Source organism: Acanthochromis polyacanthus, chromosome 4 (assembly GCF_021347895.1).
Source record: "Acanthochromis polyacanthus isolate Apoly-LR-REF ecotype Palm Island chromosome 4, KAUST_Apoly_ChrSc, whole genome shotgun sequence".
Classification (NCBI taxonomy): Eukaryota; Metazoa; Chordata; class Actinopteri; family Pomacentridae; genus Acanthochromis; species Acanthochromis polyacanthus.
Window position 1 is genome coordinate 4713506 of NC_067116.1, and position 25790 is coordinate 4739295.

The following is a 25790-nucleotide window of genomic DNA, read 5'->3' on the forward strand; positions in this document are numbered from 1 at the left end:
TAGACGAGCTTCTGGTTCCTCTTTAAATAAACGGAATATTTGGAGACATATTAGTGAAATTAAACATTTCTATATCAAATAGTGATTTTAAATGTTCATGTTTTTGTGGTTCAACCTGTCAAACCTGTTTAATCAGTTCTGGAAGTTCACCTAAAATAACGTTCTTTCATTTGTTAGACCCACTTTTTCACATTAAAGCTTCTGTGTGTTTAGTTTGAATTTCTGACATGAAGCTACAGTTCCAGGGTGCCAGTGCTTCATCCAGGACTGTGTGTATTTGTACATGTGTGTGTATATGCACACACATGTACATGTGGCTGGTGTCTACTTTTATATGTAGGACTTTGAATTGACCACCGTTTGTCTTTTAAGGAGCACATTCAGTTCATGTTAAAAAACTGACACGGACTTCCGGTTGAGCTGCGCATGGAGTAGGACGTCGTAGTGGAGGCTCCCACAGATTTCGCCTTAAACGCTGTTTTATTTGCATCTTGTGCGCATCAAACTGGATTTGGACCAGAAAACACGTACAGTTACAATCTTATTTCCTGATTTTTATAAAGTATGGCCAATAGAAACAAAGGTGGACGTCAGGCTACTCAAACTCTGCTCCGGCCTTGTCCCCAGTCTGCGGCCTCGTCCCCGTGTGACGCTCCTACACCCCCAGAGTGCATCTCTTCCCGGCCCGCGTCTGCTGATACCTCAGCCCTGAAACTTGAGCTCCTTGCGGAGATGCACGAGGAAATCGCGGATATCTTCAAAACTGAACTACGTTCTGCTCTCGGTGAGGATCTATCCACAATCAAATCTGAGCTGCAAGCAGTAAAGACGCAGTTAACCTCCGACAGAGCAGCAACCGACGCCGAGTTGGGAAAGTTGAAAGGTACGGTGGAGGGGATGGAGCTGAGTTTATCGACTTGTACTGATGACATTGTTGCTATTCAAGATAAAATTGCAACCTTATCTGCTGACATGATCAAATTAGAAAATAAATGCGAGGATCTGGAGGCTCGATCGCGCCGCAACAACATCAGGATTGTGGGAGTGCCCGAGGAAGAGGGTAACATCTCTAACGTATTTGTAGCAGCATTGCTTAAAGAAGCTTTCAGCCTAGACAAGGAACCACTGCTGGACAGGTGCCACAGGACCCTCCAGTCCAAACCAAGAGCCGGTGAGCGTCCCCGCGCTATCGTAGCACAACTTCATTATCACTCTGACTGTATTGATATTCTGCGGCGAGCGAGAGAACGCGGCAGGATCAACATCAGGAATATGGCTATCTCAATCTTCCCAGATTATACTGCAAGAATAGCGCCGGCACGAGCTATGTTCAACGATATACGACGTCAGCTACGAGGGATGGAAGGCGTGAGATACGGACTGGTACACCCGGCTCGTCTGCGCATATCATATGATGGAGTGGAGAAGGTTTTCCAGACGCCTGATGAGGCACAAGTCTTCATTAAGAAGATACAAAGTGGAGCAAATGCTGGTAACGCTTGAGAAGATGCTTACTATGAGTACTGACACTATGTAGCATACTTAATAATACACTATTCTTTAAGTCACCTTACCTGTTTTACACTGTGCAACCACCATTTCTGTTTTTTCTCGTTTTTGCTCCGCTGGTTGCAATGTAAATGACAAGGCTCGAATCTTTTTTTTCATGCAGGCCTTTTGCAACTTTCTAAGGTTAAACAGCTTAGTTGTGATCTGTTGCACTTATTATAAAATCTAGAGTTGTACTGAAATACACTGTAAGTTCAATCTGCACAGTTTTATGAGGATGTCTCTTGTGTTGTTGGTTTTTCTTTGTTTTCTTTCCCTCATCTTATGGTAATTATTTATATTATTCCTTAGTGAAACTAGTTTAAGTTGAAATGTGTTGATACCTTCGAAGATTTCAGACAGGAGCTGCCTTTTTTCTCGGTATCTTAATTTTCAAATAATTCAGAATCATCCCATTGTAGTTAATACTTTTCTTAACTTCCTATTAGACATATTTTGTTTTTCTTAAGCTGGTCACGTAAATTTTTTGCACAAGCTTGTTTCTTATACTGCGATCTGTGGGACTCCATTGGCTCACCTTAGTCTCAAGACGTTCACACCTTTGGTATGTGAACGACTTCCTGTGGGAAATACACAGCAGGCCTTACTGCTGGGTACGGGAGACTATAGTTTTGTGGGGTGGTTAAGTTTAAGGGAAGCGGGTTATTCGTTGGGGGTTCAGGGAATACATGTGTGTGAGTGTGTGTGTGAGTGTGTGTGTGAGTACATGTGTGCCTTCTCACATGTGGATGGGGAAGGGTCTTGGCTTCCTCACTCTGACTTAGCTCCCTTTGTGTGTCACCATGGTAGGTCAGTTAAATAACCAAAATAAAGTCGGTGCAGGCGCTCCAATTAGGTTTCTGACTTGGAATGTTAGAGGTATGGGTAGCCCAGTAAAGAGATTAAAAGTCTTCACACATTTAAAAATTATTTTCATACAGGAGACCCATTTAAAAAACAAAGATCATTACAGGCTTCAGTGTCCATGGATCAGTCAGGTTTTTCACTCAGAATTTAATTCTAAGTCCAGAGGAGTCAGACAAGGTTCAGTTTTCCCCCTCTGAAGTTATTTCTGACAAAAATGGTCGATACATTATTGTGGCTGGTGTTCTTTACTCAACCCCTGTGCTGTTAGTTAACATATATGCCCCAAATTTTGATGACATCACTTTTGCCCACACAGTACTGAGTAAGCTTCCTTTTTTAAACTCTCATTTATTAATTTTTGGAGGTGACTTAAACTGTGTTATTAATCCTGCCCTGGATCGCTCCAACACACAATCATAATCAATCTAATATGGCTAAATCTTTTTCTGAATTTATGAATCAGAATAGCTTTATTGATCCTTGGAGGTTTCGCAACCCTACAGCTAAAGAATTCTCTTTTTTCCCCCATGTCCATCGGTCTTATTCCAGGATTGATTATTTTTTTATTGATCATTCCTTGAATTCATATGTATCTTCTTCTGAATATTTAAGCATTGTTATATCAGACCATGCCCCTTTATCATTAGACATCAAATTTGCCTCCAATGTCAGATACCCTCCACTATGGAGGTTCAACCAGCTTCTCCTGTCTGATAGTGATTTCCATAAATTCATCTCTGAATCTGTCGATGACTTCCTTGCTTTAAATCAGAATGATTCCACCTCTTCATCTTTACTATGGGAGTCATTGAAGGCCTATCTGAGAGGGCAAATAATCTCTTATTCAGCTCAAACAAAACTCATAATGCTAAGCTTGGCGAGTTAACATCTAAAATACTCCAGCCTGATCAAAAATACTCTTTTGACCCCTCTCCTGAATTATTTAAGCAGCGACTTGATCTGCAATCTGAGTTTAATTCTTATCTACACGTGATGCAGAGCAGATACTAACACAATCACGCAGCTCCTACTACGAGCATGGTGATAAGCCAGGGCGATTATTAGCCCACCAGTTAAAAAGAGGTGCAGCATCTCGCTTGATTCCACAAATCACAGATCCCTCTGCGAATCTAGTTTCGGATCCTTCACAGATCAACGATATTTTCAAAGCCTTTTATTCATCTCTTTACAAATCTGAGTCTCCATCAGACAATTCAAATATGTTACAATTTATGGATGAGATTGAGACTCTGAAGGTTGACCCCTCAGGTGTACAGGATCTCGATTCTCCTCTGACGGTTGGTGAAATAGAATGTGCAATTAAGGCAAAGCTCCCGGCCCCGACGGATTCTCTGTTGAATTCTATAGAAAATTTCATGACAAGCTGGCTCCAATTCTTTTGTCTGTATTCAGTGAGTCTCTGGAAGGTGGCACTTTGCCTCCTACTTTAACACAAGCATCAATAACTTTGCTTTTGAAAAAAGATAAAGACCCACATCTTGTAGCTCCTACAGACCTTTACCTCTTCTAAATGTGGATGTTAAAGTGTTGGCGAAATTACTCGCCATGCAGTTGGAAAAGGTGCTTCCAAATATAATATCAGAGGAGCAGAACGGATTTATAAAGGGAAGACACCTTTTCTTCAACACTCGCATGCTCTTTGATTTGATTTACTCAAAAAATCATGTAGAATTCCCTGAGATTGCTCTCTCTCTCTCGACGCTGAGAAAGCGTTCGATAGGGTGGAGTGGGATTATCTTTTCGCCGTGTTAAGAAAATTTGGGTTTGGGAAGAACTTTGTGTCATGGATTCGCCTTTTATACACAGCTCCTCAAGCCAGCGTACACACAAATGATAATCGGTCTGATTATTTCCCTCTAGCACGTGGAACACGCCAAGGATGTCCACTCTCTCCCCTTTTATTTGCCCTGGCGATGGAACCACTTTCTATTAAGTTAAGGTCTTCTCTGTTTACTGGGGTTGTGCGTAAGGGTGTTGAACACAGACTTCTTTTATATGCGGATGAGATGTTATTATTTATAAGTGACCCCGTGTCTAGTATGCCATCTATTTTATCTGTTTTAGACAATTTTAGCTCTTTTTCAGGTTACAAATTAAATCTTCAAAAAGTGTATGTTACCCTATTAACACTCCTGCTCTCCACCTTCGATACATTGATTTGCCCTTTAAATTCAGTAGAGCCGGCTTTAAATACCTTGGCATTAACGTCACCCACACACTACCCAGCCTGCTTACAGCTAACTTTGAGCCCCTCATCTCCAAGACCAAGACTGACTTTGAAAGATGGAGCAGTCTGCCACTCTCATTGACTGGCAGAGTAAATGCAGTAAAAATGAATGTTTTACCCAAATTTCTTTTTCTATTCCAAAACATTCCATTTCTGCTCTCTCAAAAGTTTTTCAAAACTCTTGACCAGTTAATAAACTCTTTTATATGGGGAGGGAAAGCTCCAAGAATTTCCAAAATTCTGCTTCAAAGGTGCAAAATCAGTGGTGGCAGCATTGCCCGACTTTCGGTTGTATTACTGGGCTGCTCATATTCACAAGGCTCTTTACTGGCTCGAACCTCCCGATACCCCTTGGTGTAAACTAGAGGCGCTTTCTTGTATTTCATCCTCCCTCTCTGCTCTACTGTTATCCTCTATGCCACTAAATATCAGTTATTATACAGACAATCCTGTTGTCCTTAACACCCTAAAAATTTGGCAGCAATTTAGATGTCACTAAGTTTTTATCTGCATCAATTTCGGCCCCAATATGCAATAATCATCTGTTTCCCCCTTCAATGGTTGACTCCACTTTCCTGCAATGGCACAGAAAAGGTATCAGGAACTTTCAAGATTTATATGTAAATGGAGTATTCTCTACTTTTTCTTCTTTGTCATCTTCATATGAGCTTCCTCAGTCACATCTTTTCAGATATTTTCAGATGAGGCATTATATTTCCACCAAATTTCCGAACTTCCCTTCACTTCCCTCTAAACCTCCATGGTCTGATGTGCTTTCTTTGAACACACATCAAAAGACATTAATTTCCAAAATTTATAATTATCTAGTCTCATTTAAAAATGGCGGCACTATTAAAGCCAAACCTAAGTGGGGACAGGAGCCAGGAGTGGAGATAGTTGAGGACTGTTGGGAAGCAGCCACTGACAGAATTCAGACCACCACTATGTGTGCTAGGCTTAGCCTGATACAACTCAAAGTACTGCACAGGGCCCATCTCTCCAAATCCAGGCTTTCAGTTATATATCCACATGTTTTAGACATCTGTAGTAGGTGCCATAATACTCCTTGCAATCTCAGTCACATGTTCTTCCTATGTCCAGAGCTGCATGGCTATTGGAATGGATACTTTAAAACTCTGTCCACAGTACTTGGTCTAAATTTGCAATCATGCCCTCTGGTTGCCATCTTGGGTATCCCCAATGTAACAGTTCTAAATGCTCTTAATGCTAAGCAGAAACAAATTATTGCATTTACATCCCTTATAGCTCGACGCACCATACTGTTACATTGGAATTCCCCTAAGAGTCCGTCCCTTTCCCAGTGGCTTAGAGAAGTCATGTTTTTTCTGAAATTGGAGAAAAAGTACACTATCAGGGGCTCTAGGGGCGATTTTTTTCATACATGGCAACCCTTCATATCCCATTTTAATGCCATGCACCGTTTACCCTCCGACTAATCAGAGCGCTACCAGAGTAGATAGTTTAGGTTTCATCTTATACCTAATGGTATCCACCCCTTCACAGTGAGGCACATAATGTGTGTGTGTGTGTGTGTGTGTGTGTGTGTGTGTGTGTGTGTGTGTGTGTGTGTGTGTGTGTGTGTGTGTGTGTGTGTGTGTTCCGGGTTTGGGCTTAGGTGGTCGCTTCCAGGGCTTAATTTACCATCTCTAGGCCAGAGATCATATGCTACTAGTTCTGTCTGTTTTGAAATCTAATTTGTCACTACGGTCAAATATATATTTAAAGTAATGTCCATTTCAGAGTAATGAATATTGACTGGTATATTCAATTCAATTCAATTTTATTTTATTTATACAGCGTCAATTACAGTGAAATCGTCTCAAGACGCTTTACAGAACCCATATGCCTGACCCCCAGAGCAGCCCAAAGGCGACAGTGGCAGGAAAACACCCTTTTAACAGGGAAGAAACCTCGAGCAGAACCCGGCTCTATATAGGGGGGACCCATCTGCCTGCTGGCCGGGGGGGTTGAGAGGGACAGAGGAGGGCAAGGGGGAGGGATGGGAGGAGAGGGAGGGGTGGGAAATATGTATATGTGTATACATGTATGTACATATGTGTATGTGTATTATATATATGTACATATATATATATATATATATATGTTTTCTTTCGTCTACTACTGCCGTACCAATATATTTTCACTTATATTTATACGTAGACATTAATGATTGTTTTATGAATGCCTGGATGTCATACCCCACTGTTCTAAATAAAAGTTTAAAAAAAAAAACTGACACTCTTTTAGGAATTTATCACAGAAACAAAGTCTCACATTTCCTTTTGTGTGAAACAGAAACTGGTAGAAACACCTTTTTGCCTGTTACTGACTATGAAGGCTGCTGCTGGTTGTCTCAGCATGCTGGACAGTGTTTACTATGTGGAGCTGGTATTTATAATCAGATGTGGTCCTTTACTGACCAATGTGAGCTCTACTCTACAGCTCACTGGACATCTTTAGCTCATTGGTGTGTGTTTATTTACAGAACCGTTCTGGCTCCTTCCCATCTGTCTTTTAACAAGGAAACATGGAAGTCACAATCTCCCATCTATGGATACTCTGCAGTTTGTCGTCCCCAAAGTATGATCTGAGCTGAGCAAGAAAGCCTTTAGGTTCTCTGCACCCGATGCTTGTAATAAACTACAATCTGAACTTCAGCTTCAAGCCCGTGTTCCACTGAATGAGTTTAAAGTTCTGCTGAAATCCTGACAGTCTGCCTGGTCTGTGAGCAAGTTTTAATGTTAATTTTATCTGTCATTTACTGTGTTTAATGTGACTTTGCTGCTGCTCTCTCGGGCAGGTCTTTGATCTCAATGGGACTAACCAGGATAAATAAATGCTAAATAAAAATAAATACACTCAAACACAGAAAAAATATGGGCAAAAACTCGCAAAGAAATTAGAAAAAACATAAAACGTATGTTACATTTGTGGGTTTTACATTGTCAGTACTTCCTCAAATTTAATGAGAAAAAACAACTAAAAGTGGGTCAACGGACAGTTTAAAAAATAAACAAACTACGTATTTGACTCTAAACTTTCACATTGTAAACATACTGAGTGATGAGATGAGTCTGTTCTTGATCTAAAGTCTTTGGATCAGGTCGGGTCACTGTTTTAAATGAACAGTCAGCTTCAGAACGTGACTCTTTCTGGAACATTCTAGGTTCCGATGGTCGACTCAAACCACAGAATTCATTTGACGCTCTAACATCCGTCAGTGTGATGAACCAGAAGCACCTGGACCTGCCACAGGTCGCCTCCACCACCTGGTGACCCAAATCTCACTAATTTTAGTCCCGCTAACCACAGGTGACACATTTAGCTGACTGCTCTATTTAAAAAATGACATATTTTGAAACTCTCCAGATCACAGGTTCATGAAGGAGACGCTGCTGATGGAAGCTGAAATATCTGAGAAAAGGTCACAGTTTAGACTAAATGTTTTTAGTGCATCGATTGTGTATTTTTATTTTGTATTTGCTTCTAGTGCTGATTGCATTTGCCTTGTTCTGTGTGCATGCATGTACAGCACTTTGGCTCTACAAATAAAGCTGGATTGAATTGAAGATGTCGGTGAACAGAGCTCTGTGGTGGACCAGAACCAGGAGATCAGTTCAACCTAAAACTGTGAGGACGATGCTGCGTTTGCTAGCGGTGGGCGTATCAGTGCAAATATCACTAATAGTTATTGATACCAGCGTTAGCATTGATATTGAACGATAGCAGGGTAATGAGATCGATACTTTAGTTTTTGTCCTGTATGTCTGAACTGCAGCGGCTCATCAAAGAGATGACCTGACATCAGGATACTTCATCTCATTGTTTTCAAAGTAGTTTTTGCTCACACCTGTCCGAGTGCCGCAGCCACTGAGCAGCATCTACCAGTCTGCACTGTGAGGCGTTTAGGGAACATCAGTAAATTTAGTGTGTCGATAAGCAAATGTTCAACTAGTAAGGTGGTTCGCCTCTAACCAGATAAGAGTGACCAACTGACGATGTCTGTCAGTGTGACTGCTGAAAAAGTTAGTCTGGAGTATCGGTATCAACATGGCCGATACTGGCCCCGTATATACTTGGCATCAGATTGATACCAAATCTTACAGTATCGCACACCACTAGCGCTCACTGGAAACACAATGCTGGTTCTGTTGTCTGTGAGGTTTAAGCTGGATCACAGGAACCTCAGAGCGTCAGCAAACAGAACCTTCAGTTTTCTTTAGGTTCCTGAAGATATTTCACCTTCACCCAAGAAGATCCTTCAGTACAGCTAACTGACAGTAAAACTGCCCATCAGACGTAGAGGAGACAGGTGTTTACCTGCCAGGTGAGGGGCCATCAGCTGAGAGCTCAGAACGTCCGGTTGGATGTCATTAACCCCCACATTAGTCTTTGTCATGGTGCCCATTACTGCTAAACTCCCACAATGCTCTCTGCTTTGACTGTCATCTGAGTGATGCCTCCTCTGGGGCCTCATTTATAAAACATTGCTTAGGATCCATACTAAAAGTTTGCGTACGCCGAAAATCTGAAATGGGCGTATGCCCTTCGCCCCTGATTTATAAAACTGTGCGTAAGCACAGCTGCATGCAATTTCTTTAAAAATCACACACCAGCTGGAAGATTGCACAGGTGGATCCACCTCACATTCCGCCCACAACACACCCACATTTTACCATGAATGGTCAATGCAAAGTAACTCATGAATGTATCTGTATATAAATAAGCTGCTGATCCACGGCATTTTATGCAGCGCCCCCTGCAGTCTTTTCACTGCTGTGCGTCAGGATGAATGAATCATGTGTTGACCCAGGCCACCCTGACACTAAATTTGTTATGATCATGTCCGATGTACAAATAATTTGTACACTGATTGAATGTACATGTTTTTGGTTCACACAGACAAATTCATTTTCACTCGGAGCCCTTACAGCAACATGAGTGCAGTCAGTTACGCCGATTACATTTGGGAAACCGGACATTGCTGCAAATTGCCGTTTAATGTTGGCCTGTTCACCCACAGTGTAAGGAAACCTGATGTACTGACTGGTCATGTTTATAATGTCATCCAAAACAGCTGGCATTATTGCGCTGAGGGATGGTTGTGATATCCCAGACCTAAAGGACATCATTTAACTGTATATCAGACCCAGATAGGATTTAGACAACAAATGTAACCTCATATATTCTTCATATAAAACACATACCTGTCGGCCACTTAACGCTGGAAGGAGCCGGTGTTGCCAGAAACCCCCGAGTCGTCAGCTCCTGTGTCTGTACCGGGATGGCGTGGTTTCGGTGGGGGGGGGGTCGGTCTAAGACGGCCCAGTTCAGCACATAGATCCAAGAGTACTGCTCTAGGGAATCTGAATCTGCTTATTAGCCAGTCATCGTCATGGGCAAATCCCCGTGATCCCTAAAATCTTTCTCCATTCTTAACGTGATCTTCCAGCAATGCCAGCGCATCCATTGTGCCACATTACGCACAGCTGTCACCCGCTATTTATCCGCTTGATCAGCGATTGGACTGATTGTCACAGGCCTTTTCCAAATTAGTAATCAATCAGTGCCACTCACCGCTCTATATCATTTGAAGATGTAAGTTTGATATATGAACATAGTTCTGCAAATACAGTGGTAGGCCGAATGGCACACTATATGAACATCTACAACAACGAGGGTTTATGATTATCCGGCTCTACAAGTCTAATATGTGATAACAATAAAGGCTTGAGATCAATCTGGTTTCAGTTCACCACTTCACCCTCTGGCACTGCTGTTCCCTCTGTCTCCAAAATGTGCGTAAGCAAGCATCAAAGTTGGCGCACATTCTCACGCCAAGTTTGTTTTTAGAAATCACAACATACACAGCATACGCCACTTTCTACGCAAAGGTTGTGATTTACGCCACTTTCTAGCCCTGTTTTGTGCGTACGCAAGCTTTATAAATGAGGCCCCTGGTTTCTACAGGATTAAACAGGAAGAGGCTCCACCTGCTGGAACAACCAGGAACTACAGCTGATCTACATTCACTGACAGCATGACCTTCTGCTGCCTGTTTGCTTAACGTATTTCTAATCTTTTAAATCCATCCATCTTGTCTACACCTGTTTATCCTCTGTAGGGTGTCGGGGGGCGGAGCCTATCCCAGCTGACTGAGGGTGAAGGTTCATCTGGACAGGTAACAGTCCATCAGAGAAGCAGACAGTTCAGCAGCACCAGTTAACCTCAGCAGGTCTTTGGACTGTGGGAACACAGAAAGACCAGAACCAGATTCTAACCAGAACCCTCCACCTGTGATCATCAGGAAAATACTCACAGCAATTCATGAGTTAACTGCTGATCGTTCACGTCCAGAAAAACTACAGCTCGCTTATTTACGGTTTTCATCGACTGCAGATTTTATCCTTCCCTACCTAAAGGCCTCAGAGCCAGACTGCTCACCAGGAACCAGAAGTCCAGCTGGACCACGCTGGTCCGGTCTGAGGTCCAGAGAGACGGAACATGAGCGTCATCCAATCAGCTTCTGTACTGGACTTCCTGTTAAAGAACCCCTGTCCATCTTCTACCCTCCTCACCTGCTGGGAGGCAGCTGGACTGTCCTCATCTAAAAACATCTAAGAAGGCAGACAGAGTGCAGACACGTTGGTGGGCACTGGTTTACTGGTTTTACTGGACAGTTAAATACAGTTTGATGAGTTTCAGATCAACTAATGAGGCTACAGTCATCCAGCAGTGAGGCACGAAGAAGAAACACCCAGAAAACACCCCAACCCCCCGCCCTCCAGTTTGGTTCAGTCCGTCTCTGATTGGTCACACTCAGGCTCTGCCTCCTTCATGACACCAGCGAGAAGAGATCAATAACAGGTGTTCACGTCCATCCTGATGGAGCCGCAGCTGATCGACTTCATTGATCAATCGATTGTTTATTGATGATCAATCGGAGGAAGATTGAGACGTTTAATCAGAAAAATCACTAAATCAGTCAGTCATCAATAACTGCAGATTAGTTTTCTGTCAATCAGCCGACTGATCGATTGATCGGTGGTTTCAGTGCTGCTGAGAGTTAATGATTAGTCTGCATCAGGTCATTGACCACAGATCAGCTGATCATTACTGATAAGAATTCACAGTTTTGAACACGCTAATCACACGTAAAATGTTTCTGCATCAATCGATCATGTTTTCACGTGTCCGAGGCGTCGTGCTGCAGGAGGCGGAGCCTGAACTGTGACGTCGTATTGCACAACCAATCAGCAGCTGCTGACAGTCTGAGGATTATTGATAAGGCATTCATTCTGACAGAAGTCCTGATCGACCAGATCACTTGATGATCACCTCGATCAATCAGTCCGACCGTTGCTCCCAAATAAAGTTCCTGTCCTCAGAGTCTCTTCAAAATAAAAGCAGATGGAAACAAAAAGCTCAACAGTTCAGTTTGTGCGTCAGTCTGTCAGGATCAGGGCCGATCGCTGATCAATAACTGATGTTTCTCAGTTGATTTGGCTCCAGGTTCAGTGTTTAAAGGGTCAGTCTGGTGTTTTTTTTTTGCAACAGACACCTGAGAGTTTCACATGTTTTAGATTTTAATAATGTCTTTAATCTGTTTAGGAAGAATTCTGATGTTTTTCAGCCTCGTCTGATCATTAATAGTTTAAATCTGTAAAACATCAAAACAGTAAAATCATTCCCACTGTTCCTCTGTGATTTATCACATTTAAATGTTTTATCTGCAGAATGTTTTCTGAACACATTAAAGGCAGACCTGAACACTCTGCTGTTCTACATTCACTAAGATTTAGATCAGAAATGATGTCTCAGATAAAGCAGCAGCTTTGGTACGTTTTCACTGAGAAATTATTAATCTGATGTTTGGACAAAACGAGACACTAACACTGAGATTCTCTCAACAAACCGATAAAATAAAGCGACCGAAAGAAAACCAAACATTTCAGAAACTTGAAAAAGGAAATGCATCGAATATTTCAGCTTTAAATGGGAGACTTCGCTGCTTTCTTTGTCTTGTCTGACAGTTTGTGTTTCAGATGGGAAGTTTGGGGCTTTTCAACAAGCAAACAGATAAACGGAGAAAATAATCAGCAGGTTAATTAACTCGTAGCAACAGAATCAGTGACGTTACAGTCAGCCCTGGGGGGAATTTTTGAAGTTAAAACGCCAAATATTTGTGGTTCTGAATCTGTGGGACTTTTCAAAGAACTGAAGTGAGTCACTGTCTTCAGATCTCTGCTCTGGAAACACAAATTCATCAAAAAAAAACAAAAACAAAACAACACAAATCTTGACAATTAGAAGCTGTTAAACCCATAAATCTGAGAGCCTCTCATGGGCCCCGACCCTCAGGTTGGTTAGCAAAAAAAAAAAAAAAAGGTTGGTTAGCACTGAACTAATCAATCAGTTTAAAATTTCATCTAAAACTGCAGGTTGAGGCCTGTTTCTGATCGCTAATCAATCAGCCTGATCAGCTGACAGACTGAGGCACGGACAGGTGAGATGATGACCGGCAGCACACCTGGACTCTCAGGACGGTTTCTGTTCTGCCGCTCTGCAGTCTGTACCTGCACACTGCCAGTCTGTGTGGGGCCCCGCCTCCGAGGGCCCCGCCTCCGAGGGCCCCGCCTCCGAGGGCCCCGCCTCCGAGGGCCCCGCCTGGCCCACATGGAGCGACCTGATTGGAGGATCAGCTCCTCCTGCTGTAGGTTTAATTTCTACTGAATCATTTGGATCTTCTCCCGTTACTCCTTCTGTTGCTCCTCCTCCCGTTGCTGCTCCTCCTCCTGTTGCTCCTCCTCCTCCCGTTGCTCCTCCCATCCAGAACTCTGCCACCACACTGATCTCCCCTCCAGGTGACGGCTGCCCTCCGGTCGCTGCTTCTCCTCCGGAGTCGACGGAGGAGGACAGAGCTTCGGTGATGATGGCGGCGGTCTGAGCGACCCAGTTCAGCTCCGCCCTCACCTCCCCGGCTCCTCCTGCTGCTCCTGGAGCTGGGGTGGAGGACGACGGCTGCGAGTCAGCCTGAGGGCCCGGCTGGGCGGGGCCGGCGGGGTCCGGACCTGCAGCAGCAGCACTGTTGTTGTTGTTGAGGTTGTCCTGCAGAGCCGACTGGTTCTGACCGGCCTGCTGGTTCTGCAGCAGCATCTCCTGGATTCGGATCTGCTGCAGGATGGCAGGGAGCTCGTAGTGGTGGAAGAAGTAGATCATGGAGTGCTGAGAGAAGAGAATGAACAGCGATTAATATTAAACTCAGATCAATGTGAGGGGGCGGGGCCTGATGAAGGCTCTGGTTCTGACCTGGATGAAGAGCCAGGAGGTGACCAGCGCCAGGCTGCTGTACTGGCCGTTGAAGCGGTAGTGATAGGCGTAGAAGGCAAAGTGGTACAGATAGAAGAACCTGCAACACGATTCAGTCAGAACAAACTGCATCAGTGTGAGGTCAGAGAGGAGCAGCGATCATCTGCACAGGTGAGGTACACCTGTAGGGACTCACCTCAGCCAGTGGCGTTTGCTGGTGTTGGTGTGGCAGCAGATGGCGTCGTACTGGTCGGCCAACCACACGATGAGGATGATGTAGAACGCTGTTGTCGTGTCGTTGAAGAACTCTGACATGATGGCCTCCATTCCTGATGACAGGGTCACATGACCATCAGCACAGGTGGACATCAGCTGCTCCACAAACCTCAGAACACCACCTGCTTCACACCCTCACTGTGAGAGGTGGAGCTAAACACACCTGAAGCCCCCAATTAAGATCAAAGCACCTTAAAAATAAATCGTTTAGTTTCCACTTAGGTCCGTGCGACGTGGAATCGAGACCAGACTATGGACTAGTGATCTGATTGTGTAGATTCTGGACTGAACTGTCTGGACTTAGGACCATGTGGACTATCTGGTACCAGTCTGCTTCTACTGTGGTTTGGTTCTGGTTTGGGTTCTGTTCAGATAGAGTTGGGCGATATATCGAATTAATTAGATTTTATTTTTTTCCCCCAATCGATGTGTAAAAAATTAAATCTCAACATCGAGTTTAATGTTAATGTCCCTCCGCTGTTTTTACCCGACATGTGTAATACACACAGTCGCCATACCAGGAGGACTGGCGCTGTAGCACAGTCTACAGTCAACATTCTCTTACAATTGAGCAATAGACGAAGAACACACAGATACGACAGGGATACGCGTGAGAGATGGAGGTGGAGAATGGAGAAGAAAATGAGGACGATATTGTGCAAAAAAAGGGTACCGTGACTTCAGTAGTATGGACTTGGTTTGGATATGCGAGGTCGGACACGGAACAGACCGAGGTGTTGTGCAGAGTTTGTAAAAAGACGGTGAAAACGAAGGGAAGCAGCACAACAAATCTCTTTCAGCACCTCAAGCAGAAGCACCCGGCAGAGTGGGAGCAATGTGTCAGGCATCGCCTTACATGCACCGAGGCCAGCTCTAAGAGTGGAGCTAAAAAAAAACAGCAAAGTGTAGCTGCAGTGTTTTCAAAAAAAAGAAAATCGATTAAAATCGTTTATCGGATTTCAAGCCCAAAAAATAAATAAATAAATAAATAAATAAATAATCGAGATTTAATTTTTTGGCTATATCGCCCAGCCCTATGTTCAGGTCTGGTTTGGGTTTAGAAGTCGTCTCTAAATACTGAAAGCAGATGAACCAGTTAGCAGAACTTTGCCTCAGAACTTCAGAAAGCGACCCAGACCGTGTGAACCAGTCTGAACCAGCTTGTAGGATGTGAACTTACCGACGAGGGCCAGGATGACGGTGAGAAGAGGGGCTGCTGGGAAGGCAATGGTCATGTTCATCTCTAACATCTGAAGAAGATCGACTGAAGGGGGCAGACAGAGCAGATCAGAGGGTCAAAAGGTTTTATCTCATATCACACTGGAAACCAGCAGCAGATGACTTTAAACTGGACTGTGAGGTGGTTCTGCTGCTTCACAGGAAACTGACCGATGAAGACGAAGATCTGGTGGTGGGAATATCTGAGCAGCATGGACACCGACAGAGTCTGAAACACAAAACATCAGCTCTGAGTCTGTGCAGGTCACGGTTATCCTCAGAGCTTCAGCAAGAAGAAACCAGACTTTTCTTTTTGGTTCTTCAAGATGCTTTTTCACCTTCATCCAAGAGGCTGAAGAAGCCTCTTGGATGAAGGTGAGACAACTCAAAGAAAACAAAAAGCTGAAGTCTGGTTGCTACTGACTGAAGTTTGTTCGGTTCATCAACTCTGAGCACCAACAAACCACAGCTTCTTCTGTTCCACTTTATCTCCAAAGGTTCCAAAATCTAAGAAATCTACAAACTGAGCTTCCTCTGATGGAAACTTACAAATATGACCATGATGACAAAGGCGGCCAGGTACGAGGTTCTGGCCATCCACATGCTGACGAAGCGATAATGTTCTCCAGACACCACGTTCCTCAGGAATCCTGCAGATAACCACACAAAGATAATCAATTTCCAGAGACCCAACAAGTCAGAGCATCAGGGTGACAGAACTTTTAACTCAGCATTCAACAGAAACCAGCCAACAGTCCACGTTCTACAGGAACCAAAGTTCTCCGGTCATCACAGAGTCTGAAACATTCAGGTTCTGTAGTCAGTACAGGGACTTGGGTTCTGTCTAATCTTAGAAAAATGTCAAGTCATTCTGCAGCATCAGCTTGTAAAAAGTGTGGGACTGTCTGGTTAGCTAGCTGCCAGAGGCTAACGCTACGCTAGGACTAAACACAGGGGCTGTGTCCGAAATCGCATACTAACATACTACTCATACTACTCATACTAAATGTGACGTCAAAATAAGTATGTAGTGCGTTCACACTGGATAGTATGAATAGATTGAGTACGCGAGAAATACCCGGATGTATACTATATCCGGAAAATTTTTAAGTATGCGCGGTGACCACACTAGTCATACTCAACCGCCCCAAAATGCTTTGCGAGCTATCCACCGAAATGCAAGCCTCTGCGGGATATGTGGCCGGACCGGGGCGATTTTTATTTTATGTGGTTAAGTAGTCATCCTAATCACCCCACAGATTTGAGGAATAGGCGTTTTCTGACCAACGTTTTAAATTTGTCAGACGCCTCACAACGTGCTACTGAATGCTAGCAGCTAGTTGCAGCAGCTCGCTTTGCATACAGAACAAGTAGCAGCTACCTCCAGTAGCCTGCAGCTACAACTGAAACGATTCGCATAATCTGGCTAATAACTGCATGAGGAGTGCCGGCTTGAAATTGCCACATTAATTATGCGACTGTTTGTTAGCCGAGATATTTGATAGCCGTACTTCCGGTTTTTGTCGTCGGAGGTTTGAAATGCATTATGGGAAACGTAGTAGTATACTACAGTGTGAACGGTTGGTATTCTAATCATACTTATAGTACGTAGTATACAGTATATACTCATTGAGAATGTAGTACATTAGTATGCGATTTCGGACACAGCCAGGGAGCTGGATGTTAGCAGAGACGCTAACGCTCAGCAGAGCAGGACAACATTAAAATGAAGTGTTTTCTGTGTATGAATCCATTCAGAGGTGACAGCAGACACTGACAGCATTTATGAACATCTGTTCCAGCTGTTTCCAGCAGCTGGATCGACTGCAGAGAACAAGTCGCTCCATTTGTGTCGATCAGCTGTGAGGATGTTCTGATAAACAAATTAAAAACGCTCCAGCTGATTAACTGCAGTCCTTATTTTTGCCGTTTCCTTCATGTGATCCGAGCGTTAATGCTACAGAGCTGATGTTAGAGCAGACAAAGTGAATGTTGTTAGTAACTGGTAACATGGTCGGCAATCTGAAGAAGCTGTTCTGAGTTTGATCTTTGTGATCAGGTTTAATCAGAGGTGATCACTGCAGGCAGCAGCTGGCTGTGGCTGGATCTGATGTGGATAAAGACAGATAAGATCACCACATCTGCAGCCTTTCTGTCAGCATCACAGCAGAAACAGAACCCACTTCCTCCTGACAGTCACTGAGGATAGGACTCCCTCTGCTGGCATCAGGAGGAAACAACCACAAACTGATCAGATCAAATGTTCCACAGATGTTTGTTCATCTGGTCCAACAATTACGACATTCAGTTCCAACCCCAGCCTGTGTTGTTAATGGAGCCAGTCTTCTGAAAATAACATCTGTAAATATTTGCTCTGAATGTGGAGAATTTAATGAATTTTCAGACATGTAAATCTTCTTTCACCCTCTAAAGAAACATCCTACTGTGAAGCCATTTTAATGTTTTCACATCTTCATAAATAAAATTCCCAAAGTTATGAAAACTGGTGAGAACAGACAGAATAGTTTCCATCAGATCAGAATGAGGACACATTTTTTATTGTTGGTTAGTCTCTGTCTGTTCTCAGCGTCTCTACCTTTGTTCTCTTCGTTCTCGGCAAGCGCCTTCACGCTGGACATCAGGATGTCGTCGTAGCCCAGAAACTCGTCAAGCAGAAAGCGACTGAAGCCGTCGCCGAAACACTGGTCCTTCATCGGATCTGAACACAGAGACAGACGGTTTGAGGTCCAACCACGGTAATGGAACAGTAAAACTATGACAAAGTCAGAGTAACGTCACGGTGATGTCACATGACGCATTTGCGGCCCATGTCTGACCGAGAGTGACGACCATGACGGGGATGTTGAGTCTCTGCCGGGTGCTCTGAGACAGACGCAGGAAGCCATACTCCAGAGAATACTCCACGATGTACTCCTCCTGAGGCCACACTGGAACAACAAACAACAACAACTGCAGGTAAACAAAAACAATAAAAACACTGACAAACAAAAAAAAAAAGATAAACAGCAGTCACCAACAAAGAAAACGATAAACAATTACTACAATAAAATAAAAACCGATAAACAACAATCAAACATCATCAGCTGTCTGAACAACAAGCAACGACAACAAAGCAGTTTAACAAAACAAATTTCACGCAAACAACTCGGCAGGTGTGTCAGGACCAGAGGAGAAAGAGTCAGAAGACGTGAAGAAGGAGGAGTCGAAGGCGATAAAGGAGGAGTCAGAGGAGGAGTGATAGAACGTAAACGAGGAGTCAGAGGAGTAATAGAACGTAAACGAGGAGTCAGAGGAGTAATAGAACGTAAACGAGGAGTCAGAGGAGTAATAGAATGTAAACGAGGAGTCAGAGGAGTAATAGAATGTAAACGAGGAGTCAGAGGAGTAATAGAACGTAAACGAGGAGTCAGAGGAGTAATAGAACGTAAACGAGGAGTCAGGAGTAATAGAACGTAAACGAGGAGTCAGAGGAGTAATAGAACGTAAACGAGGAGTCAGAGGAGTAATAGAACGTAAACGAGGAGTCGGAGGAGGAGTGATAGAACGTAAACGAGGAGTCGGAGGAGGAGTGATAGAACGTAAACGAGGAGTCGGAGGAGGAGTGATAGAACGTAAACGAGGAGTCGTCGGAGGAGTGATAGAACGTAAACGAGGAGTCGTCGGAGGAGTGATAGAACGTAAACGAGGAGTCGTCGGAGGAGTGATAGAACGTAAACGAGGAGTCGTCGGAGGAGTGATAGAACGTAAACGAGGAGTCGTCGGAGTAATAGAACGTAAACGAGGAGTCGTCGGAGTAATAGAACGTAAACGAGGAGTCGTCGGAGTAATAGAACGTAAACGAGGAGTCGTCGGAGTAATAGAACGTAAACGAGGAGTCGTCGGAGGAGTGATAGAACGTAAACGAGGAGTCAGAGGAGGAGTGATAGAACGTAAACGAGGAGTCAGAGGAGGAGAGATAGAACGTAAACGAGGAGTCAGAGGAGGAGTGATAGAACGTAAACGAGGAGTCAGAGGAGAAGTGATAGAACGTAAACGAGGAGTCAGAGGAGGAGTGATAGAACGTAAACGAGGAGTCAGAGGAGGAGTGATAGAACGTAAACGAGGAGTCAGAGGAGGAGTGATAGAACGTAAACGAGGAGTCAGAGGAGTAATAGAACGTAAACGAGGAGTCGGAGGAGGAGTACTAGAACATAAACGAGGAGTCGGAGGAGGAGTAATAGAACGTAAACGAGGAGTCAGAGGAGTAATAGAACGTAAACGAGGAGTCAGAGGAGTAATAGAACGTAAACGAGGAGTCAGAGGAGTAATAGAACGTAAACGAGGAGTCAGAGGAGTAATAGAACGTAAACGAGGAGTCAGAGGAGTAATAGAATGTAAACGAGGAGTCAGAGGAGTAATAGAATGTAAACGAGGAGTCAGAGGAGTAATAGAATGTAAACGAGGAGTCAGAGGAGTAATAGAATGTAAACGAGGAGTCAGAGGAGTAATAGAACGTAAACGAGGAGTCAGAGGAGTAATAGAACGTAAACGAGGAGTCAGAGGAGTAATAGAACGTAAACGAGGAGTCAGAGGAGTAATAGAACGTAAACGAGGAGTCAGGAGTAATAGAACGTAAACGAGGAGTCAGAGGAGTAATAGAACGTAAACGAGGAGTCAGAGGAGTAATAGAACGTAAACGAGGAGTCGGAGGAGGAGTAATAGAACGTAAACGAGGAGTCGGAGGAGGAGTGATAGAACGTAAACGAGGAGTCGTCGGAGGAGTGATAGAACGTAAACGAGGAGTCGTCGGAGGAGTGATAGAACGTAAACGAGGAGTCGTCGGAGGAGTGATAGAACGTAAACGAGGAGTCGTCGGAGGAGTGATAGAACGTAAACGAGGAGTCGTCGGAGGAGTGATAGAACGTAAACGAGGAGTCGTCGGAGGAGTGATAGAACGTAAACGAGGAGTCGTCGGAGGAGTGATAGAACGTAAACGAGGAGTCGTCGGAGGAGTGATAGAACGTAAACGAGGAGTCGTCGGAGGAGTGATAGAACGTAAACGAGGAGTCGTCGGAGGAGTGATAGAACGTAAACGAGGAGTCGTCGGAGGAGTAATAGAACGTAAACGAGGAGTCAGAGGAGGAGTGATAGAACGTAAACGAGGAGTCAGAGGAGGAGAGATAGAACGTAAACGAGGAGTCAGAGGAGGAGTGATAGAACGTAAACGAGGAGTCAGAGGAGAAGTGATAGAACGTAAACGAGGAGTCAGAGGAGGAGTGATAGAACGTAAACGAGGAGTCAGAGGAGTGATAGAACGTAAACGAGGAGTCAGAGGAGGAGTGATAGAACGTAAACGAGGAGTCAGAGGAGGAGAGATAGAACGTAAACGAGGAGTCAGAGGAGGAGTGATAGAACGTAAACGAGGAGTCAGAGGAGGAGTGATAGAACGTAAACGAGGAGTCAGAGGAGTAATAGAACGTAAACGAGGAGTCGGAGGAGGAGTAATAGAACGTAAACGAGGAGTCAGAGGAGTAATAGAACGTAAACGAGGAGTCGGAGGAGGAGTAATAGAACATAAACGAGGAGTCGGAGGAGGAGTAATAGAACGTAAACGAGGAGTCAGAGGAGTAATAGAACGTAAACGAGGAGTCGGAGGAGGAGTAATAGAACATAAACGAGGAGTCGGAGGAGGAGTAATAGAACGTAAACGAGGAGTCAGAGGAGTAATAGAACGTAAACGAGGAGTCGGAGGAGGAGTACTAGAACATAAACGAGGAGTTGGAGGAGGAGTAATAGAACGTAAACGAGGAGTTGGAGGAGGAGTAATAGAACGTAAACGAGGAGTCAGAGGAGTAATAGAACGTAAACGAGGAGTCAGAGGAGTAATAGAACGTAAACGAGGAGTCAGAGGAGTAATAGAACGTAAACGAGGAGTCGGAGGAGGAGTACTAGAACATAAACGAGGAGTCGGAGGAGGAGTAATAGAACGTAAACGAGCAGTCAGAGGAGGTGAAGGAGGGTTTACCTGCTCTGGCCATCATCTCCAGCTCAGACACTGAGTCCTTCAGTGGCTGCATACCTTTAGTGGTCTGGCTGAAGGAGACGTCCTGGCTGTCATTCACTCCTCCTGCTCCTCCTCCTCCAACACCACCTCCAATCAGAGACGGCTTCAGGCGGGGCTCAATGTCCAGCTCAAACTGCAGCACAAAACACAGGACAGGTGAGTTCAAACAGGTGAGGACAGACAGGTGAGGACAGAGGTCACCACTCACCTGTACTGAGCTGTTGTCAAACATGTCCAGAGTCATCTCCTCCTCGTCCTCGTCTTCATCCTGCAGCGCCGCCAGACTGAGCCCGGGCACCGGAGCTCCGCCCCCAGGCTCCACCTCCAGGTCGTCCTGCAGGGCAGGTGAGTCGTAGTGCTGCAGGAAGATGGCGGCGCGGCTGGAGTTCCTCTGGATCTCGACCCGCAGGATGCCGTCACGAGGCCAGCGCTCCCTCACCCCCTCCAGGCAGTTGATGGGCGAGCGAGAGAAGGCGATGTGGATGTAGGCGAGGATGAAGAGGACGAAGAGCGCCTGGGGGGCGGAGTTTAGATAGAACTTAGCATCACATCCTGGCAGCTTTCTGCTGCAGTCCTATAAGTATGACGTGTTACATGTAAGGGCCCTCTGTTCACACGCTACGATCATGTGACCTGCACGGGTTGTGTTTCCTGACATTCAGAACACCTCAGGCTGAGGACAAATCAGCATTTAGTACCATGACTCAGCGGTCTACAGCGTGACCCAATGGTTTTATAGCATGACTCGGCAACCTGTACCGAGTCACGTGACTCGGTGGTCTGAACTGTGACTCAAATGGTTTTTGACCATGCCTCAGCAGTCTGTACCTTGACTCAAGCGTTTTATACCATGACTCGGTGGTCTGTACCATGAGCCTTGTGTCTGCTGAATAAAGCCTGAAGGTGTGGCTGCTGTTAATCTGAAAACACTGGCTGTGTTTTCCACGCCAGAAATCTGTTATTTTAATCCTCAGCGCTGCAGAATAAACAACCTGCTGAACTCAAAACATTCTGTTATTTCCACACAGATCAAGTTTGTGTGTTTCATATTAAAACTGATTCCACCGAGTGTGTTCAGACAGGTAAAATGATGTTTTCCATGGCAGCAGCACTAGAACCTGGTGACCTGCTGCAGTCAGATGTTACTGAAGCTTTTGTTCAGTGTCGTGGTACAGCTTGAAATCAAACCGTGTTTCAGCTCTAATGAATGTGCACATTTGTTCTTTCAGTTCAACAGCAGTGTTGTGACACAGTAAATATATAATCCAGCTCAGTCTCTGCAGGTTCAGAGATCATTATGGGATGTCAGGAACTTTGAACTAAAGCTCTGGTAGAACACTGTTGAATGTGGTGGATTCTCTGCATGATGTCAGAACAGCAGACATGAGGTGATTAACCTGCACAGAAGTCTTTGTCATGGTGCCCGTCTCTGCTTTATCATGAACTGTAGTCAGTGACTCCTGTGGTCTCTACAGGATTAAACAGGAAGAGGCTCCACCTGGTGGAACAACCAGGAACTACAGCTGATCTACATTTACTGACATCATGGAGAGAAAACGGGCTTCATACATCTTTTGGAGCTTCAGTACATCCTACCCTCTGACACTACATTTAACAGTGTTCTACTGGAGCTTTACGACAAGGTTCCACCTCCAGAACATGAAGGATTAGGCTGGAAACAGTTTCAAACAAACACTGGACAGGTTGTAAGAACAGTAACGTACTTCTGAGCGGCTCCGTCCCACATTTTCTTCCTTTTATAAATAAATGCTGTGAAAGTGGGTTCCAGACAGTGTTCAGGTTTTAACCAGGACATCTAGAAGCTTACAGACTATAATAAGGGTCTCAGAGGCTCATTTTAATACACCACACGGTGCATTCAAGGACCCGGGACAGTGTGTGTCAGGCCTGTACTGTCAGACGTTCTCACCTTGAGCAGGACGAAGAACTCGAAGACCCTCCTGAAGGATGGGGGGAAGAGCCGGGCGTAGGTGACGGCCATCTTGAAGAAGAGGGCGTGGAAGAGGCGGTCCCGGACGTTGATGAGCGGGTTCTGGTTGATGTTGGGGTTTCGGATCCTGTTGGGTCCCATGTTGTTGTTGTTGTTCAGGGGGACGTTGTTGTTGTTGGCCTGGTTCTCCGACATGGTCTCGGCGTCTAGTTCTGCTCACACAAATTCACCACTGTGGCTGATTCTAGGTCAGCATGGCGGCCGGCGGCGGCGCCAGAAAGAAGGCGGAGCTCTGAGCTGGGATCAGACGATGGTGGACTGAGAACCTTCACACCTGAAACTGAAACACACCTGAGATGAAGCCTCAGACCAGAACAGCTTCCAAATCTAAGCAGGTTTAACTTTGATGGTGGTGAAACGGATTTTAATTTGTGCACTGGGGAACATCTGTTTAGTTTTTATTAGAACGGTCAGATCTGCATTAAAACACATGTGAATGAAGTTAAACAGATAGAACATCACCTGGAACCTGTCATGGAGGAATAAATGCTCCAGTCAGAACCACAGAATAATTAGAACAAGCTGAACAGTACAGAACGGTGAAGAGCAGCGTGGAACATCTCCTCCTGGCAGTATCAGGTTTAATTAGTGTTCTAATGATTATCAGTAATTGATTAACTGCCATTAACAGATGAAAAACATCTGAACCAATCAGGCAGCAGATGAAGGTCATACATGTTGTAGATCAGCTGTAGAACCTGGTTGTTCCACCATGTGGAGCCTGCAGAGAACACACCTGTGCAGTGTCTCAGGTGCTCAGTAGCAAACAGGTGACCTCAGTCCTCCACCTGTTCAGGCTTTCACATCTGGCAGGTGAATCTAGAAGTTCCTCAGATTTGAAGCTGTGCAGGGATTCATAGTAAACTTACTTTAGAACTGGATGACTTTGTGGTGTCTGTTTGATTTTGCTGCCTTGTGAAGCATAATGTTCTATAAATAAAGACTATTTATACCATTTAAGGTGATTCATAGAGGTTTGACTTTCTCCACCTGCTGACTGACAAACTACTGGTTCAGAATCCTATAAAACAAACATAGGAAACAACAGGAGCTGAACGGTTATTCTGATTTCTTAACTTGTGAAACACCTGACAGGTGACAGACTTTTTCCCTGAGGCTGTTTTATACAAAACATACTCCAGTGTTCAGTCAGAAACAGGTTTCAACTTTCCTGTTTCTGATTTTCAATATACTTGCAGAAAACAACCTTCTAAAAACACGTTTTTATTTCGTCATCTTTATTTTCTGGCTGATGGAATCATGACGCCACTAAGAACTCTACAACAACAAAGTCTAAGAAAGTGATAAATAGTTTGTAAAGCAGCTCTTTGTTCCAGAGTTGACACCTGATCAGGTACAGAAGACTGAAGAGCAGTTTCAGGTTCATATTGATCAGTCCAGGTGTGCTGGGGCCTGTTGTGTGGAGCAGGTAAACAGCCTCTAGCTAACTCTCCGTATCTCGGACCGACGGCTAACGCTAGTTGTGGAGCAGATGAGGTGGACTCACCTGTTACAGCCTCTGCAGGTGTGTGTCCATGGCCCCGTTAACAGCTCCTCCTCGGTGTTTTCATCCGAACAAACAAGCAGATTCACAAACGCCACAGCTAGCAGTTAACACAGTTAGCAGGCTCCGCGAGCCGCGCATAGGAGAACTCCGCTGCAGGAGTTAGCGGCTAACAACTAGCAGCTAGCTACAGGGCGGAGCTAGCTGTTAGTTCGCAGCTCCGGACGGAGAGAAGAAACATTTCAATCCGATCCCGGAGAAAACGACTCGGAGTGACTCCGAGGAAGGTTAGAACAATTCTAAAATACCAGCTAACAGCAGCTGATAACAGCTAACGAAGGCTAACAGTAGTCTGACGGTGCTGCTACTACAAACAGCGGAAATACGGGTCCTAATGACGCAGGCCTGTTGAACCCTGCGTTCTGCCTGCCAGGTGAGATCTTCATTTTCATCTGAATAGGCTTCAGGTGCATAAAAATGAGGCGAATAACACTGACAAAGCATCAAGGAAGGTGGAATTTTAAAAAAAGACGTGGAAAACGATAAAGAAAAACAAGTACAGCAGAGTAAAAATTATGATGATAAAAATAATAGAAAAAAGAGGAAGTTACAAGTTGCTTAGAAAGTGACAATACAAATATTAAAACATCAGTAAAGACAGTGAAATATTGATAACTGATGCTGAACACCTGCGCTGATGTTCCACATATTAAACTCCTACTGA

The 25790-nt window shown here is 44.5% G+C and overlaps 1 protein-coding gene across 2 annotated transcripts; it reads right to left on the reverse strand.

The window, feature by feature from the left end:
- Positions 1–11329: 11329 nt before the first annotated feature.
- On the reverse strand, positions 11330–25470 carry tmem259 (transmembrane protein 259). Of its 2 annotated transcripts, none has more exons than XM_022220481.2 (12): positions 25070–25470; positions 23482–23842; positions 21760–22065; positions 21513–21684; positions 18325–18435; positions 18084–18206; positions 16037–16137; positions 15659–15716; positions 15450–15533; positions 14190–14322; positions 13994–14093; positions 11330–13909 (listed from the first exon to the last, which is right to left on the reverse strand). In XM_022220481.2, the coding sequence occupies exons 2-12, from the start codon at positions 23695–23697 to the stop codon at positions 13223–13225; spliced, it is 2091 nt and encodes a 696-aa protein (XP_022076173.1). In that variant the 5' UTR covers positions 23698–23842; positions 25070–25470; the 3' UTR covers positions 11330–13222. The 2 variants fall into 2 exon arrangements, with proteins under 2 accessions (XP_022076173.1, XP_022076174.1); XM_022220482.2 differs by having other exon boundaries at positions 21567–21684; positions 25070–25469.
- Between the last annotated feature and the right edge of the window lie 320 nt (positions 25471–25790).

Excerpts from the sequence above, each read along its gene's own strand:
- tmem259 (XM_022220481.2), bottom strand. The coding sequence starts at position 23,697 with ATGTCGGAGAACCAGGCCAACAACAACAACGTCCCCCTGAACAACAAC. Across the intron at positions 22,066-23,481 it reads AGTTCTTCGTCCTGCTCAAG|GCGCTCTTCGTCCTCTTCAT; the intron begins GTGAGAACGTCT and ends TCCGCCCCCCAG. Across the intron at positions 14,323-15,449 it reads CGTCATCCTGGCCCTCGTCG|GAATGGAGGCCATCATGTCA; the intron begins GTAAGTTCACAT and ends CCCTGTCATCAG.